This window comes from Gorilla gorilla, chromosome 13, assembly GCF_029281585.2.
Source record: "Gorilla gorilla gorilla isolate KB3781 chromosome 13, NHGRI_mGorGor1-v2.1_pri, whole genome shotgun sequence".
NCBI classification, from domain to species: Eukaryota; Metazoa; Chordata; class Mammalia; order Primates; family Hominidae; genus Gorilla; species Gorilla gorilla.
This window is the reverse complement of record NC_073237.2, coordinates 79,212,437-79,232,032: the sequence shown is the minus strand read 5'-3', so window position 1 is coordinate 79,232,032 and position 19,596 is coordinate 79,212,437. Positions and strand designations below refer to the sequence as shown.

At 38.7% G+C, this 19,596-nt stretch overlaps 1 protein-coding gene across 2 annotated transcripts in view; it reads left to right on the top strand.

The window, feature by feature from the left end:
- RASEF (RAS and EF-hand domain containing) overlaps window positions 1-19,596 on the top strand; it is a 77,634-nt gene that overhangs the window by 42,897 nt on the left and 15,141 nt on the right. For both annotated transcript variants that reach the window (XM_055350844.2, XM_019032994.4), the window contains 10 exons: window positions 1,625-1,702; window positions 4,363-4,478; window positions 6,713-6,781; window positions 8,742-8,826; window positions 9,662-9,750; window positions 13,128-13,362; window positions 13,688-13,825; window positions 13,942-14,089; window positions 15,814-15,895; window positions 17,134-17,248. In XM_055350844.2, the coding sequence (XP_055206819.2) occupies window positions 1,625-1,702; window positions 4,363-4,478; window positions 6,713-6,781; window positions 8,742-8,826; window positions 9,662-9,750; window positions 13,128-13,362; window positions 13,688-13,825; window positions 13,942-14,089; window positions 15,814-15,895; window positions 17,134-17,248 (1,155 nt within the window). The remainder of the gene's footprint in view (window positions 1-1,624; window positions 1,703-4,362; window positions 4,479-6,712; window positions 6,782-8,741; window positions 8,827-9,661; window positions 9,751-13,127; window positions 13,363-13,687; window positions 13,826-13,941; window positions 14,090-15,813; window positions 15,896-17,133; window positions 17,249-19,596) is intronic.

Genomic DNA, 19,596 nt, shown 5'->3' with positions numbered 1-19,596 from the left:
ACAGACCAATCTTCTGTTTATGCTAGAGCCACAAATTCACTGAGTCACTGCCCTGACTTATTTCTGTGGCTTCCCAAATCTTTAAAGGAATGTCTACAAGAAGAGATGCAGCGACTGATGAGGCCCAAGTGGTCCGAACAGTAAGAAAGGCCATGTGTCAGGAGACCTGAATCCTTGTCAAAACTGTACCCATTTTTCCCTGAAGCACCTCGGATAGTTCACATCATCTTTCTGATTTTTAGTTTCTGATCTATAAAATGCAATTATTAGTAAACTGTCTTTCCTAACCATAATGACTGATATTTTATTGACTTTGCAGTTCACTAAGCTCTTTTTCATGATTTAAAAAATCAAATTCTTAAACTTTCTCGGAGGAAGGTATAAATATCCTACTTTGAGAGATGAGGACTGAGTTCCAGGGAGGTTAACTAATTTGTTCAGAGTCACACAGCTAATAACTGATGAAGCCATCTTACTACACAGTTTGTGCTTTCTCACTTATACCAGACTTCCTGCATGCCTGACGTGGTTGTTAGGCAAAACAGCAAGATGTTTATTTGAGAGTACATTAAGGGCTATAGTTTACAAATTTGTTGTAATTGCCACTAACTGTGTCCTTGATTCTGAGAAACTCATTTTTTCCCGATGGTTTTTCTTCTCTGAAGTCAAAATGCATGTTTAAATCAATGGCTTTTCTCAGTCAGAGTCAGCCTCGTGGCAGTCGTGACGTTGTTATGTAAACACTATCCCTTTATAGCATCTGGCAAGGTGAAGAAGGTCCAGAATCAAAGCACTTAGACTTGGTGAAATGTGGGATCCATTTTGATCAGTGCATAAACATTCCAATAATGAATACCAACAGATCCCTACCATTCCCAGAGGATGTAAGCTGTTTGTAGGAAAGGCATTTTGTTGTTGTTTTTGTTGTTGTTGTTCTCCAGGTTATAAATGTGTGGAACCAATTTAGTCTGGTAATTGTAACGAGTTTGTAATTGCAATAGAAATGAGTCAACCAGCAAGCAAAGCTCATGTAGAAATGAGTTAATCATCAAGCAAAGCTTAAATGTAGATATATATAATCAAGTGTGTTTGTGTCTCTAGCTTCCTGTTATACTCAGATTTTATTGATTTTAGTTATTTAATAAGCATTTCTTGAACTCACCATGAAGAAAACATAGGTGAATCTGACACTAATTCTGCTCTTAAAAAATCTTGCTCTGTAGCAGGGAAGGTAAGACATTTCTAAATAATTGTAATACAGAATGGAAAGTGTTAAATGCAGATAATGCAAAGGAGAATAAAAAGATCCAGATTCTAATGTAGCATAACTGAAAAAAGCAAGAACTGGGTTGCTTAATAGTTGAATGATTTCCAAAAAAGGCTTTTCATCTGTTTCCAAAAAAGTTCATTTCACAACAAAACCCCTTTTTCAAATGTTTAAATTATTTAGAACAAAATTTCAAATCCTTATGGATTTTATGTAGTTTAATGATTTATAAAGTTGCATAATGTTGAAAATTGGTGACTTCTAGAATTCTCATATGTATATTCAAGGATAGTCCTAAACTTAACCAAAGCAATTCAAGTGAGTTTGTAAGCACACAACTTTTATTTGGTCTTTCAGCTCGAAGAACAATCAAAACACGTAAGTCAAAAGGAAGATGTGGCTGCATTGAAAAAACAAATTTATGATTTATCAATGGTAAGAATTACCTTTTCACTTACAGAAATGCACTTCCTGTTAGACCACATCCTCATGCTCTTATTTCAGTGTTCCAGGAAGAGCAGCTTAAAGAGAAGTTAATACTGTAGTTAGAAAAAGTCCTTAAAATAACTTTGATCAAAGATATTATTTATGCAGGCTTTTCCCTCAATAATATGCCACTTATTGTGAAAGCTTTTACTTATTTTTCATACAAAGTAGTAAAGACATAGTGCTTACATTTTATATAACGCAGTTAACCCTGTATTCTTCCATCATCAGCTCTGGTCTGTATTCCTGGCTTAGTGATGAGGGTATTAGTGCCTTGCCCCTTCCTCCAAGTTTTTTTTTTTTTCTGTCGCTTTTCCATCTTACGCCAGCCACATCTACTTTTAGTACTGACACAATTGATGACATTTGCATATCTTCTGTTATGAGTTTTATTTAGTTTGGTTTTAGCTTAACTCTCAAATTTGAAAGCAGATAAAGAGCATTTTCTTTCTTATGATTCTAAATATTTTCACTGCAGAGCTAAGAAATGAGTGAGGCTTGCATTTCTTTCTCTCCATTTATTATCTCTGATCCACTTAGAAAGTTCCCAGCTTCATGGTCAAATGAATTCCTAGTTCCAGATTTTTCCACATCTTAGTTGGCTTTGTATTTGGATAATGACGTTCTTGTAAAGTTATTTGTTTTTCTTGGATTTTCTGGTTGATTTTTTGGTTTCTTCTTACAAAAAGCGCTACCATTTTCATGATATCACTGATACCTTAAGACTTATTTAGTCTTTCCAATGCATGAAATTTGTTTAGTTTTTCTCCTTGAAAATATTAATTTTGGAGTCTATAAAATTTCAGTTTTTTTTTTTTTTGGGATGGAGTCTTGCTCTGTCACCAGGCTGGACTACAGTGGCATGATCTTGGCTCACTGCAACCTCCATCTCCTGGGTTCAAGTGATTCTCCTGCCTCAGCCTCCCAAGTAGCTGGAATTATAGATGCGCACCACCATGCCCCGCTAAATTTTTGAATTTTAATAGAGACAGGGTTTCACCATGTTGGCCAGGATGGTCTCAATCTCTTGACCTCGTGATCACCCGCTTTGGCCTCCCAAAGTGCTGGGATTATAGGCGTGAGCCACCGCACCTGGCAAAATTTCAGTTCTTATTGGACTGATTGTTTTTTAAACTTGCTACCCATATGTAATTTCTTTTCACTAGGCCTTTCACTGAATTGCAGCATTTTGCATATTACAATTTTTTGGGAGGAGAGGGTTTCATCCTCATTTCGGCATAGCGCATCCTCAAGAAACTTCTTCAGAAAGAACATGTGAGAGAGAAATTTTCTGTTTTTGAATATTTGAGAATGTCTACATTCCCCCTCACAATTTATTAAGTTTGTTTAGATAAATAGGCTTTTTTGGGACTCCTCTGGGATTTATTAATTTAATTATTTCTAGGTACCATTTTTTTTCAACTACCTGGCAGTTGTTGGTGATCTGTTCATATTTTAAAATGAAGGACTAGCTTGGTCACTTAAGGTAGCTGGTGTAGGATCCTGTGGGACGGTGTGAACAGATATGCTCACCTGAAGGCCTTTCTCCCAAGAGAGTGTCTTCCTAGGAGCTCTGTGTGTGAAGCTGGCAGGGGACCCCAGTTACCAGTGTGAGTGGGGCAGGGATATTCAGAGAGAAGCCTTAGCTTTTTTTACAGGAGCCACTTAGTTTTAAAAAGATAATCTCTGCCTTGTCTTCAGAATCCACTCTGGCTCTCTGCTGTTACTTGCTAGGGTAAGATAGGGAATGGGCTTGGTGGGAAGGGTGCCTTACTATACAGTTGTAATCTCTCTTTCCAACCCCATATCTGGTTCTGTCTTTCTGGGGTTCGGCCCGGTCACTTGTCTCCTTCTGGATTCTGTGTCAAAACCTTGAACACACTTCCTCTAATCTTCCATTTTCCCACTCTGTTCCCTTTGGCAACATATTTCCATCAGTTTCCACTTTCTAGAAGTGCATTTAAGTCACTTGAATGCTCTGGGCTGCTCTTCCATTCTTTTAACTGTTATTGGTTCATTTCCTTTGGCATTTCATTTTAGTGAGGTTTTGGAAGGGGAAAAAGACAAATTCATGTGCTCCATCCACCATCTTGAACGAATGTCTCCAATATTATTTTAAGAAAATACAGAAATTTTCAAATCACGCTGGTTTATTTTTAAGTGTAAAACTTAAAATATTAAGTGATAGAATTTATTTGTAAAAAGTAGCCAGTGTACCTGGTAATAGGTACTGTTGATTCCACAAAATGTTTATCAATAATTTTAAAGCGCTCATTAAATAAAGCAAGCATACGAATGGTTGGTGTCAGTTAATTTGCCAATAATGTGTTGAAATACATCATGATAAACCCTTGACTGTTGTAGTTTGGTGTCAAATATCAAGCATAAAAAAATGAAGAACGACTTTGAGGGTTTTGATTTTTGACACTTTATTAATTTATATTGACTTCAAATTACCTTGAATTGACAAGTAGTTCTTTGAACACTGAGATTTTGAAGAGTTGTGGAAGGGTGAGAGTGGTGTAGGAGGGTGACACGACACTTTACTTCATTTCTCCCAGGCAGAGGAAAATCTGAATCTAATGACCCCCACTTTTCCTTTTATCCAGGAAAACCAGAAAGTTAAGAAAGACCTTTTAGAAGCACAGACAAACATAGCATTTCTTCAGAGTGAGTTAGATGCTTTGAAAAGTGATTATGCTGATCAGAGTCTGAATACTGAAAGGTATGAACTTTGCATTTTATTTGTTAGTTTGAGTAGAATATTGAGATGATCATCCAGGCAAAAGAAGCTCAGCTATGGAATAATGAAGAGTTAGTAACTTTGCTAATATCTTCTTTACTTTCTAATGATTTTATTTTCAGTATCAGGTTTCCTAGTGTTTTTTATGTTTTTAATTTTTTTAAGCAAATAGAATAATTATTGTCTGTTTTGGCTAGTGCAGGGCTTAATAAATGTTTGAATTAACTGGGAGCTAAAAGAATATACCACAGTGTCAAGGGTTAGTACTTATTAAAGTGTTTTGAAGTCAGGAATCCTGGCCATAAAACATAAGAAAGGGAAAAGTAGGCAAGTCTACTTTCGTGTGTGTTAGTTTTGCAGTATGGTGTTAATACCATAAAACCTAATACACATACATACATTCACAGACACGTATTTATATATAAGGAACATAGACATGTATATTTTTATGTGGATGGTAAATATAAAATGCATAGATATGTGTATATGTGTGTATCCCCTAGGACATGTACACTTGGGAAAAATATCTTTTTTTGGGTTTGTTTGCAAACTTTAATCAGAATTAAGGTCTTACAAAACAGTGAAATATTATCGTTTACTACATACAAGTCTCTGAACTAGATAAGGAGTTATGAGTGGAGAATATATATATGTATATATATATACACACATATAAGTATATATATACACACATACATGTATATATATACACACATATATGTGTATATATACACACATGTGTATATATACACACACACATATATACACACATATATATATACACACATATGTGTGTGTGTATATATATATATAATCTCAAAACACAGAGCCCACGATGAGAACTTCAAATTTAGTTGGGAAAAAAAGCAAAAAGATTATAGGGTTTAACAACAGAAGAGCTAAAAAGTATCAGAAGTAGTGCCACTAACGTCGTCATGGTTTAATTGCTGTGTGATCACAGAAAAGGTTTTGTTTTAGTTCAGAAGAGGTGAAGAACTGCATTGAAGAGGTGATGCTGGAGGTGAGCCTAGGTAGAAAGATAGCTCTGCGCTGGGAAAGGGGAGAGAGGCAGCCCGGATGGCAACATCAGCAACTCAGAGCTGGTGGCACTGCTGCCTGCCAGGCACTGTCCTGGTCCTTTACAAGCATTAACTGATCCAGTCCACAGAACATCTGGTGAGACAGGGACCTTCATTATGTCCATTTTACAGATGGGAAAAGAGAGTCTCAGAGATGTTCCAGGTAAGGCAGTAACCAAAGCAGGGACCAGAACATAGGGAAGGATACGGCTTGGGGAAAGGTGATCAGACCACAGGGCAGAAAGAGACATTTTGAATAGAAAAGCAAAAGTTTAAAAAAAAAAATTAAAAAGTTTAAAAGCTAGTTTAAGGTTATCATAGAAGGCCCCCGAATTTTGGTTTAAGGAACTTAAATTCCTATAGACAATTAGGAAATGTGTACTTTTATCATCCAGGGAGCAGATGGACAGGTTATTGTGAACCAAACTTGATAGCCTGGGCATTTTGGGAAGCTAGTGATGAGGTTTGTATGCTCAGGGGGATAGGGGCTGGAGGAGAGGGCCAGTGTTCTGAGCAGTTTGGGGAAGAAGCCAGAGCTTCCATCATAAAGCAACAGAGGGATTGCCACAGAATGAGTGTCTCATGAGCTTAGCAAGCCTGGTTCTTTGGGGATCTCTGTGGTTTAGGTAAGGAGAGGAGGGAGAGCAGGAGTAGTGTGAGATGGAAAGAGGAAGGAATCACAGGAAAGGAGAAAATAGATGGAGTTGGGATTATATAAGGCTTTAGATGAGCAGGGAAGGTTCAGAGGATTGAAGGCACAGTTTCTGAGACGCCCTTAGAAGGGACTCAGGAGGTTCAGCCCTCATGGAGAACAGAGCTGGGTCAGCGAGCATGGGGATGGAAGAGCTGGTGGGTGCTGAGATGGGCTGAGGAGGAGAAGCTCTAGGCTTGTGATGTCAGAGGCGGGGCAGAGACTCACAGGAGAAAGCACAGGATGTGAGTGTGTTTGTGGAGTCGCAGAAGGAGAGGAGGCTGCTGAGGCCACAGAGGCCCAGAGCAGGAGCACGGGAAAGGTAGAAAACTGTGGCCAAGGACACTCATCTTTGAAAAAGGTGGGAAAGGGTCTGGGAGGGTAGGTATACGTGAGGCAGGACTTGACACCTAATTCTCACTCAAACATAAAATACAATTTTACAGGGATCTCCAGATAATCCGAGAATACACAGAAGATCGAAATAGTCTTGAGAGGCAAATTGAAATACTCCAGTAAGTCCTCAGATCAAATGCTCATTACATTTGCATTTCACGTATTTTTTTGTTAATAAAAGACATAACACATAGAATGTGAGTTGCCATGTTCTGAACACTGGGTTTGCGGGTCAGTGGGTGTTTCTTCTCAGGGTGTGCACTTGGCATCTCCTCTTAGCTTTCTGATGCTTATAATCCTAAATAAATTATTCAGATGTGGGAATAGAGTATAAATCTCTAAACATCTTGAGAAGTCAGGGGATATGTCCAGTGTGTCTTTATTATGCCTCTATAAAGAAAAATGGCCCTGAGCACTCAGCTTTCTCTGAGTTCTGTACCGTGAGTTTTTTTTGTTTGTTTGTTTGTTTGTTTGTTTGTTTGTTTTGAGACAGAGTCTTGCTCTGTCGCCCAGGCTGAAGTGCAGTGGTGCAATCTAGGCTCACTGCAAGCTCTGCCTCCTGGGTTCACGCCATTCTTCTGCCTCAGCCTCCTGAGTAGCTGGGACTACAGGCACCTGCCACCAGGCCCAGCTAATTTTTGTATTTTTTTAGTAGAGACGACGTTTTACCTTGTTAGCCAGGATGGTCTCGATCTCCTGACTTCGTGATCCGCCCGCCTCGGCCTCCCAAAGTGCTGGGATTACAGGCATGAGCCACCGCGCCCGGCCCGTACCACGAGTTTTTGAGGCTTCTCTTGTTAGTGGGGCCACAGGGTTCTGCCTCCACAATTCTTTCTCAGTTTGTTTTGTTTACTTAGAAGTATATTTTTCTTAGGTTTTTTTCCCTCTCCCCAAGTAGAAATATACCCACTCTGTCAGCTTTATGACTAGGTTATAGCAGTTCCATCCTCTGAGGGTCTTCCCCACAAAACCTACCCCTCTCCTTCCCCTTTCTTTTCCACCCATGCTGCATTGTCTTCTGGTTTCAGTTCCCCTCAATGAAGTCAGGTCAGGTTTGACCTTTTTGTTTTTCACCATTTTTGAATGCTTATTAAGTCTCACCTGTGGCAGTTGTAGAGTTCATGTATTTCAGTAATCCTTCAAGTTATTTTATTTATTCATTCATTCAACAGATTTGTCAGCACCTCTTACAGGCCAGGTATGCCAGGAGCAAAGGATAGAGTGGGAAGTGGGTGAAAAATCTCTTTCCCCTTATGGGGCTAGTTTAGGGGAAGAAGACAGAAATGGATCAATAATCATAGAAATAAATATAAAAGGCCAAACAAGAGAGATGCAGCAAAAGAAAGGTACATGTCCCCTAAGGGGAGCTTTGGCCTATCAAAGAAGGTCAAGGAAGTGTTCTGGAGGAAGTGAGGATTGAGCTAAGATGCGAAGGGTGAACCAGCCTTAAGCTGGGGAAGGTTAGCCACTCTGTGGTGTAGGAGCTGTGGAATCATAGCTTTGCTGTATAAGAGGGCGCTGAAGCTCTGACAGCTTGAATGACTTCTGTTAAGTCATATGGAAATAAGAGTTAGGATTTGAACCCAGACCTGACTGAGATCATCACCCAAGTGTTTACCTGCTACACGACGGTACCTGGTGGAACAGTGCCAGGCTGTGCATAGAATGCAGGAGCTGCCAGGAGCATGAAGCCTGATATAACACACTGTGTTCATCCCTGACCTCTGAAATGTGGGAACTGGCTGGCCAGGTTCAGGCATTGAGGGAGCTTTGAAAGACCTGCATGAAATCTGTTCAATCAGCGGGGCTACCTGAAGGAAGAGTGAGTTCCACAGCATAGACAGTTGATTCCTGCAAGGCCCTGAGACTTTTAAAGAGAGAGGAGTAATCGATTTAGTTCTTGTACTTTAAGTAATGAATTATCTCAGTTTTTGAGGTTTGAAAGGAAGTGGTGGAAAGTTGCAGAAGATGATAAGCTATTCCACATTCTGAATGTTACAGCTAGAAAAGAAAGTGATGACAGTGACCCCCAGTGATACTTTCCTTGTCTCTCTTTCTGCTTGTTTCTTTACCCTGCAGAACAGCTAACCGGAAGCTACATGACAGTAATGATGGCCTTAGAAGTGCCCTTGAAAACAGTTATAGCAAGTTCAACAGATCTTTGGTAAGCCACATAGTTTTACCATGTATTTCATTCTTTCTAGTGGTGGAGTATTTTGGTGTTGATGAAAATAATGTAATTTCTTAAAGGAGAGCATCAAGTAAGTCCTTATAATAATGAGAAGATCTTTCCATAAAATGAGGCAGCATTTTTCCAAATTAAAAAATATGCTACTCCTCTGAAGAAATAAGTGTCTCAATGTTAACCAACTCTTTTTATAGATGTTCTAGGAATCTAGAGATAGGTGTGTAAGATGGGATCTTTGTCCTGAAAGAGTTTAGACTTGTGAGTATTCTTTATGCCAGTGAGATGCTCAGAATGGGAGCCTTGGATTTCAAACCCTCCTACAGAAATCAGCTTAGCTCATTTGGAACTTTAAGGACCTCTCCCAGACTGCATTTGTCATAAGACCTCTTATCCCGCTTTTGGAAGTCAGCTTCATGTGTAAGATTCCAGGGTCGTATTGGGATATGGAGGAGTCAGTCACTAAGCCAAATTGTGGTTCAAGAAGAGACACATTCAAGGAAGTTGAGTTGCAGGATCCTGGCAGGATCCTGGCAAAGTGGGGAACCATAGTACTCCTTTATGGAATGTGCAGTAGGGTTTGGACGTAAGATAGGATGAGGAGGAGAGCGTACAATGGCAGGCATCTTCGTTGCAATGTTTCCCTTGATTTTTTGCTCACATTTGCTCAGGTAGTGTAACAAACTTTTAGTTACATTAGAAGTTTGAGTAGTGTGCTACAGTTTTAAAAAATGGGTTTGTGTGTACCTATGTGTATATAAAATGTTTACATGAAAATTACATGAACTAACAAATAATTACTTCTATATTACAGCATATAAATAATATCTCACCAGGGAATACAATTTCTAGAAGCAGTCCCAAATTCATTGGTCATTCCCCTCAACCTCTAGGCTATGACAGGTATGTTAACTCGTCCTAACTTTCTGTTCAAGTTCAGAATCACAGTTAAAAGGAAAGTAAATTTCCTTGGAGGTGGATTAAAATAATAGAATATACTTTGGTCACTAATTTATATTTTCTATGATGTTAAAAGTTCTGAAACATGAATCATGTAAAAATTAAAAGTGTTTCAGAGAGGGCAAAGTTATTTCCTGAAGATGTTATGAGTTAGTTTTATATATGCTCATCATTACCTCATCTCTAATCATGTCTTGTTTCTTAGAAGCAGACTCAATAAGAGATGTTTCAGGGAAACCAGCAGAATTATAGTATATGATGCTGCAGTGTTTCTGGTGTATAATGTTGAAACTATTGGCATGATCTGTAAATATTTAATAGCTCAGCATAATATTATATGAGCTATGTTGCAGAAAAGGGAAACTCTCAAAGCAAATATAAATATCGCTAGTAGATCCTTGTAAAATAGCTACTGTATTGAAGGAGTCACAGAGGCTTGCCAAAAGTTAGAATTTAGCCTTGTGTTTAATCAAATGAACTGAAATATTAGGCCTTGTTTTACTTGGGACCTAGTCATCACTTAGAGAGTACATGAGTGTATGTGTATGTTTATACACATATGTCCAGTGCTGCTAGTTAATTTTGTAATATGTCAAAAATTTGAAATTAGAAGTGAAAGCATAAACAAAAAGTTTCCAAGTCTCTATTTCTTTGTGACTTTCAGATTCGCGTCCATCCCCTTTTCATTTGGGTACTTTTGGTAAAAAGAATAATGTACTTAACATCCTGGTGTTAGAAATGGTCAGGTTGCCATTTAGGAAGACCTGTTACGAAGGCTTATTGGTGATTATTTTTAAGAAAATTCTATCAGGTTTAAGTGGTTTCTGCTGTTCACTGATTAGCTCAATAAAAAAATTTAATGGCTTGATTTATAGATGGCTGACTATTCTGTTATTGAGAAATAATCGATTTTTGAAAATGTGTAGGTGTGATGTCATTTTTGACTAATATTTAAAACTGATTCTAAGCAAATTGGGGGGAAAGGTATACAACTGAAAAGTATTTCAGAAATTTCACCATGATTCATTTTGGAAAGATTAGACACCGTGAAAGCCTCATAAGAACTGGAGTAGAGCTCATCAACGAAAGATTCTAGGGGACAAAGTCATCACGTCCCCAGCATGTTTGAGTGACGTAGCACTCATGTGCCTACCTCCTTGAGCTGTAATGAGAGGCCACCGTAGCCTCAACACCATGCCCTTTCTGGGTGTTTGTGTGGGGGGGGGGGTGATTATTTTGACATAAGAAGATAACATTTTATTTTCTTTTTGATGCTAATATAAAAATGTAATAAAAGCATGTTGTACATCAGATTAGATGTACAATAAAATTGTATTGTTTTTATAGCTTTGTTTGGTTTTAACTTTAAAATTTATTTTGGCTTTGTTCTTTGCAAGAACTCTAACAAAGATTTAATTTGTTTTGTACTTTTACATAGTTAATTATAATGAAATTATTGAGTGTTGGCAAGATGGTTGATTTTGAAAAGGATATGCAGTTCAATTGAGTTTGAGAAAGTTTGACCTGTACCTATGTTTTTATTTTTACTTTTAAAAATTTTCAACTTTTATTTTAGATTCAGGGGGTACATGCACAGATTTGTTACATGAGTATATTGCCAGAATGCTGAGTGTGCCTATATTTTCAATTTAGAGTCTAGATGTTTATTCAGGTGAATTCTTAATTCAGGACTTCATGTTTTCTTTGCTCCTTGTCAAAATACAAGTAGGCTTAAAATAAATCATAACCAGTAATGAAGACATGGAACTGAAGTAGTTTGTAGTATATTATAATTAGAATGGTTTTCTTATGTACTTTATAGATGGACCTAAAATCAGTTTCGGAAGGAGAGTTTTATAAATAATGCAATAATATATTGGCAATATATTTTCATTGTTATTGTTATTAATAGTATATATTAACAATAAATAAATTAATATTAAAATATATTAACAATATATTTTATTGTTATTGTTATTAACAGTATATTAACACACACACGCACACATGCACACACCTAGCTAGCTATATAGATTGAGTTATGATATAAAATTCTTGGCTCAGAATAAAGACTTTGTAATTGAGCAGTATTGAGAGAGAGAAAGTTAGTTAAATCATCTTTTTAATTAATTTTAAACATTTGCTAATGGCATAAAAATACTTTTGACTTCTCAGATTTACATGGCTCATACTTAATTATATTAAGCTTACCTTCTCTCATCTAAGCATATCCACTTCTTGTTTCTCATATCTGAAGACCTATGTATCGTGCCCATTCTCCCTTTCCAATGATTCGTGTAAGCAGATTGGTAGGATGGTGCCCAGGGTGTAGTGGGTGGTAAATAAGTCATAACCATAATTGGTAAACTTAGATTCTCATGGAAATCAAATGGAAAAGCTAAAGTAAACAGGAATGTATACAGTTTCTTATGATTCTCTTATTCGATGTGAATTTCTCCCTCACTTATAAAATCTTCAGAGTTTCACTAATGGTAAGATCTATAGAAGTCAGGAGTTCCAGCCTTTATCTGAGGCACCTCCCTCCCTATGAAACATCTCCCAGAGGGGTGTTTCCAGACGGTGTGTCAACATTTAGTGGCAGAAAACTTACGTGTCAAATCATACATTCCAGTCATGTTTCTAATTGCTTATTTTCATCAGAGGTTTCTAATTGCCTATCATTTTTTGCCATGTTGATTAGAAATATGACACCCAGAAAAGCTTATCTTATTTTGTCTTGTGCAACCTGAGAGGATGTGGTCTTCTTCATGTATCAGCTCTTCAAGTATTTGAAGAGAGAAACCATTAAGAGTTAAGTTGAGTACACTGAATCTTATTTTTCAGCTCTGAGGGTCTTGAGTCTGACATTGTGGTTGCCTTTTCTGTTTGGGCTCTCAGCAGCCCTTTTAAGTAGAGATGTTTCCAGAAATGGACACAATGTTGAGAATATGGTCTGACCACCTTAGAGTAAAAAAGCTCATATATTCTGCATACATTTTTATGAATACAACTTGAGATTGTGTTTATGTCTTAGGTACTCTAATTCTTTTTGTATCAGGAAATAAAGAACATGATTTTTTTAATAGCTTTGTTTGTTAAGTGTTTGATATAAGGGTCTTTATCTTAACTGATTGCTGCATAGAATGAACTGATGGTGCTTTGAGCATTTTATTTCCCCTAATGCCTAATCATGAAATAACACTGCGGCTCTTAGCCACAGTCGGCCTACTTGATTCCATCTAATAGCATGTGGTCTATTGACTGTATGTTCTTGAGCATTTCCAGCCCTCAGGTAAATTGGTCTTCCCCTTTATTACCAGGTCATCCCGCTCTTCCTATGTGGATGAGGACTGTGACTCCCTGGCCCTCTGTGATCCTCTGCAGAGGACAAGTTGTGAAGTTGACAGCCTGCCTGAAAGCTGCTTCGACAGCGGCTTGTCTACCTTGAGAGATCCCAATGAGTATGACTCAGAAGTGGAATACAAGCACCAGAGGGGATTTCAGAGGTCACACGGGGTGCAGGAGAGCTTTGGAGGTGATGCTTCAGACACAGATGTAAGCCCCAGAAACCACTGCTCTCCTAGGCCTTCTACGTGATTGAAATCTGTCACCTTATTTGCCTTCTATCTGTCATGGAAATCTGTTTTAAAGGTCATAAATGTAAAGCATAGTTAGTAAAATGCTTTTTCCTCCACAGAGTTAGGGAGAAATTCTCATAGATTGCCATTCAGTGTCACTCTATTCCCTAATATTAATAGCATTGACTGTTGATTTAGCTGCATAGTTTTCTTCTTTTTAATCCATAATGTATACATTTTAGACTTTGTATTTTAACTGCTGACATTTTTTAATTTAACTGCTGACATTTTTTAAAAAATAGGTTCCTGACATAAGGGATGAAGAGACATTTGGTTTAGAAGATGTGGCTTCTGTCTTAGACTGGAAACCCCAAGGGTCTGTTAGTGAAGGCAGCATTGTTAGTTCATCAAGAAAGCCCATCTCAGCACTCTCCCCCCAGGTAGGTGGTCTCCGAGACACTCCTATTCATGAACACTGCTTATTTTCTGTGCAGTGTTACTTATTAGGATGAAAACTGGCAATACCGTTATCATTCACTGTGGCTTTTCCCCCCAGACAGACCTGGTAGATGACAACGCTAAATCTTTTAGCTCACAGAAGGCTTACAAGATTGTACTTGCTGGGGACGCTGCAGTGGGGAAGTCTAGTTTCCTCATGAGACTTTGCAAGAATGAATTTCGAGAAAATATAAGCGCCACCCTGGGTATGGCTCGTATTTCGGTTGATAATGGGAAAATGACCTTCCTTAGCTTGATTTTCTCTTCTTCAGGGATTACATACACAGATGCTCAGTTAAACAGTTTTCTCTTTCTCTGTGTATGCACACATATATAAATGTGTGTGTGTGTGTGTGTGTGTGTGTGTGTGTCCTAGTCTATGGAAACGTCCTTCTTGTTTTGGCCAAGGCCTGCTTTTAGGAAAGGAAGATTAAAATGACAGAGATATCTGGCTGGGTGCGGTGGTTCATGCCTGTAATCCCAGCACTTTGGGAGGCTGAGCCAGGCAGATCACTTGAGGTCAGGAGTTCAAGACCAGCCTGGCCAACATGGCGAAACCCCATCTCTACCAAAAATACAAAAATTAGTTGGGCTGCTGGTGGGTGCTGGTTGTCCCAGCAACTCGGGAGGCTGAGGCTGGAGAGTCGCTTGAACCTGGGAGGCAGAGGTTGCAGTGAGCCGAGATCACACCACTGCACTTCAGCCTGGGTGATAGAGTGAGACCCTGCCACAAAAAAAAAAAAAAAAAAAGAAAGAGATATCTGCTTAGCCAATCAGATGAACTGAATCAAATTTAGAGCCTGAGATATCAGATTCATTTATTCAGCCTGTATTTCCTGAGTCCCACTAAAAACAAGATGCTGTTGTAGGTACAAACGATACACCATGAAGAAGGCTGACAATCCCAGCCTGCACTGCACTTACATCCCAGTGGAGGGAAAAGGTACAAAAAAGAAGTTTAGGGAGAGGTGCGGTTTTACACAGGGTGGCCAGGAAAACCCTTTCTGCTGAAGTATTTGATGTTGACAAAGTGACAGTATGGATTGCCACTTTGTCATTATGGTCAAAATCATAGCCAGATATATGCTCCGTTCCCCACCTTCACAACAGAACAATAGAACAAGTAGTATCCTGATTTCCCAAATTTGCATAATAATCAGTAAAAGGAGTTGAAGATATGCAAATTATCATTTATTTTTCTTCTTCGTCTAAAGAGTTCTTATTTTGATCACCCGAAATGTTAGAACAGACTGATTGTCCTCTTCACAATGAGTGTCTTTGTAAATTTATGGTTCTCTGATACACTCTTCAACGTAACAAAGCTGAAAGTTTACTTCAATTTGATTCATAAAAAGACTACATACAGTATTTGGTTCAGTTGTCAGAGACCATGATGCATGTAAATGTGTGTGTGCACTAACGTGTGTATATATACACACGCATATGTATACATGTTTAGATATACATACCTTTATACACATATACCTACATATACATATACATACATGCATATACACAAAACACGTATCTGCACCTACACATATACATACACACACGTATACACCTGCACATTCATGCATGCCCACTCATACACACATGTACACACACCCACACCCACACACACACACACACACACACAAATATGACTGAGTTCATCCAGTCATCAGGGAAAATAAAACAGATTTTTCCCTTGGCTCATAAATTAAATCATTCCCCAAGTCAGCCAACCTGCAGATGGTGCCTCTGCACACACATGTGGTCTGACTTTTCATTCCTATTTGAAGGTCACTCTCCTTAAAGGTCATGTTCATTCCTCCCTCCCTGGCTGAGCTGTGTATTATTGGCTTTTGCCTCATCTAAAGAAGGCTTGAAAGTAAAAAGCCAATGGAATTATTTACATCATGCTCTCCACTCTCACATTCCTTTTCAGGAGTTGATTTCCAAATGAAAACCCTCATTGTGGATGGAGAACGAACAGTTCTGCAGCTCTGGGATACAGCTGGTCAGGAGAGGCAAGTGCATTCCGCAGCGCTATGGGCTATCCTGGGTTTGCATTAACAAGCGTTGCAGGCCACTTGATGTTCTTCATACTCACAATTCTATAATTATAACATACTTTATAATTATATGCATAATTACATGTATAATTATAAAGTGTATTATAACTTCAAAATGCTTATATTCTCGCACATCTCCTTCATTTACCTATGACTCCTGTGAGAAGAGGATCTTTAAGCTTCTTTTGAGCCAATGTTCAGTTGAGACAGAGAGTGTTCTTTGCTAACATGAGAGGCAGCATTTTTGAGTGCAGTGACAGCCTGAGGAACTCCCTGGCTGTAGAACAATAAATGATGGAGAAGAGAACCAGTCAGCTCCCCTTGATTAAGGGCAGAGGCACAAACCGCATAGCAGACTTGCATCTGGTGATGGCACCTTACCTTGCATTCATTACCGATAAGCAGAGCATTAAGCACAGATTTTAATCTTGTTTAACTCCTTGGGAACAAAATCCATTCAATTGTTCAACCTGTAAGTATGGGGTGCCTGCCTCTGTACCAGGCATTATTCAGCATGCTAAGATTCAGTGGTGAACAGACAGGCACAAATACCTGCCCCCATGGTGCTCATATTCTCTAGCAGATTGGGAATTTCAACATATAAAAAATATTTGTGGTTGACATGACTGTATTTAAAATACTTATAAAATATTGCACTGGGTTTCGAGTTAGGGCATGTGTGTTGAGGTGTTCTCTTCCCACGGTGAATCCCCTGACCCCCATGTATGTAAAGTCCTGGTATGTTACAGCGTTCCACACTGGTAGTTCCTCCACCCACCCACAATACTCCCTAACCACCACCACCACCAAAAAGAAGTATTCTCTAGTTCGTATCTCCTTCCAGCCTCCTCTGTGTCCCACATGTGGGTTCTGGTAGCTTGTTGCTGAGGTTGAAATTTTTGGAAACTGTGCTCTCAACCTTGCCCTGGTTGTGCTCTGGGGATTGTAGACATTCTTGGGGTTGTTTGGTAGAGAGAAGGATTGGATTTTCTAAGTCGGTCACCCAGATTCTCATCATGTTACCTTTCATTGGGTCATTCGAGACCTTTGAAATGCCTATGTCTCAGTCATATATTGCAGTTAGAGTCTTCTCAACTGGTGTTGATTTTAGAAGATGAGAAAAAAATGAGCATAAAAGAGAAGAAGAATGAGGCAACACAAACTGACCGATGATGTGGTTTTCTCTTTCTCAGATTCAGAAGTATTGCCAAGTCTTACTTCAGAAAGGCAGATGGTGTTTTGCTGCTGTATGATGTTACATGTGAGAAAAGCTTTCTTAACATACGAGAATGGGTAGATATGATTGAGGTAAGAAATCATAATGGAGAAACAGAAAATTACACGAGGAAGTTTTAGGCCATCTTGGAAAATGCTGTCTCTCTTCTTTGTCAGAATGAACTTGATTAGGAACCATTGATCCAAGCCATCAGGAAGAATTGGATGCTACAGGCAGAACTGGTGGCATTCATCTCTTCCTCAGGATTTGGGCATATTTCCCTGAAGCCAAGGACACTAATGAAGGGAGCTTTGGGGAATAAAACTTCTAGGTTTTCTTACAGATAAAATCAGAATCCCATCGTAAGCAAGGAAAAATCCAGGTAGCCTAGGAAGAGGCTATTACAAACAAGGAGATGGTGTGGTTGGTTGTGTAGTGTAGTTGGGGGCATGTGGGGGCATCCACGGGCGTGGGAAGTACAGGTGAAACACCACCTGGATATGAGTGTGCGTCAAGTTTCAAATTGTATGGGAGCTCTCTTCTCTTCTCAACCTTATTCTGGTAGTGATTTGGGATCTTTAGATGTCTCAAGGTACTACCGAAATACCAATTGATATTTTAAACATGGGCATAGCTTCTGTGCTTTCTGTGGTTAAATAAGATGATGTCTTTCACCTGAGGAACATTCCTGTCCTCTGGTTTCATGGTAAATAATTTTTAAAAGTAAATGATTTTGACCCCATTTAGCATGCTGCCAACAGTTACTAACATAACACTACAGTTCCAGCTATGGTTCAGCATGCTCTCTTGAAAAATAAACTTTTCAACTAAGTATATTAATACAACTTTTCAACTAAGTATATTACCTGTAATTTAAGAAGGCATTAAATTGCAGTAGTGGCTGAACAGAGGACTGGTTGCTGTCTGATCTCAATTTAACTTCTGGCATTATTGTTCTCTTTCTAACTAAAGAAGTAGTGTGAGAAATGACTGATTGCAATTGGCAGTAAGACTTTGACAGTGATAAATATGCACTCTGTTCTACCAACTTATCATGGCTTAAAATGATTGTAAACACAGTGAAAGTATGTTTACATTTATGTAACATTTTTACTTCACAAAATTTCCCATGTTATAGTCATCTCTCTAGCATCTGAGAAATGAAATAAGAAACGTATTATCCTAAGTTTTTATGAGAAACTTGAGGCATAGAAAGCATAGGTAGCACTTGCTTAGAGTTATTTAGTGGTTAGGAATAGAATAGGGGCTCAAACCGAACCTCCTGATTCAACAGTGGTTGCTGTTTTGATAAAGCATCAGTGTGAGCAGAAGATTACTTGAAGAAGCCTCTGATATCAAGAAGGAATCCCAAGGACTATAATTCCAGCACTTTGGATAGTCAAGGCAGGCAGATGGTTTGAGCCCAGGAGTTTGAGATCAGTCTGGGCAACACAGTGAGACCCCATCTGTACAAAAAATACAAAAATTACCCAGGCATGTTAGTATGGACCTCTAGTCCCAGCTGCTTGGGAGGCTGAGGTGGGAGGATCACCTGAGCCCTAGGAGGTCGAGGCTGCAGTAAGCTGTGATTGTGCTACTGCACTCCAGCCTGAGTGGCAGAGCGAGACCCCCATCTCAAATAAAAAGGAATCCCAAGGTATAATTAGTGCATAGAGGAGCGGTGGCTACTCAAGTGAACAAATGGAGATCCCTGGGATGGAGCAATAAGTCCAGAGAATAACAGATAACCCCAACTCATCCATACTAGTGTTTAAAATCCACAACAAAACTGTTTTATTGTTGACATTTTGGATTAGTCTTTATTTAAAATCTTTGGGTTATGCTCAAGAAAAGGAGGCACAAAAGGCAAGATCAGCCACAGTGAAATAACCCTTATGTAGAGTGGCCCACTGCCATAATTTGCAAAGCAGCTTCACACGTTGACATCTTTTCCGCCATTGGTATCACATTTTCATATGGTCTGAAAAGGAAGAAAACTATGGAAGAGATGAATTCTTAAGTTTGTTATGGATGAAAAATTACATACTACTAATGGCATTTGACTTTCACCTTAGAAAAAGAATGGGCACAGTGAAGTTTCTCCATGGCTTACTGTTTCTAATTTGAGGAAATCCTACAGGGACAGTTTATATGGCCACTGTAAATATGGGCGGAAATGAATGGTGTGATCACTGGGGTAAGCCAGAGGATTGAGAAGCTGTAGACTGTCAGCGGTGAACAGACCCTCTGAATTAATAATTGGTATACTTCAATGGAAAACTGCTGAGTTAAAAAATCTTGTAATAGAATTATGGATAAAGTAAAATTATAGCAATTTGTTTATCTATCATGAATATTTTATTGATCGAATATTTGGGTAAAAGCTGAATGGAGATACTTGAGATGTAAGATCTCTTCCCAGTTTTAACACATTCAAAAC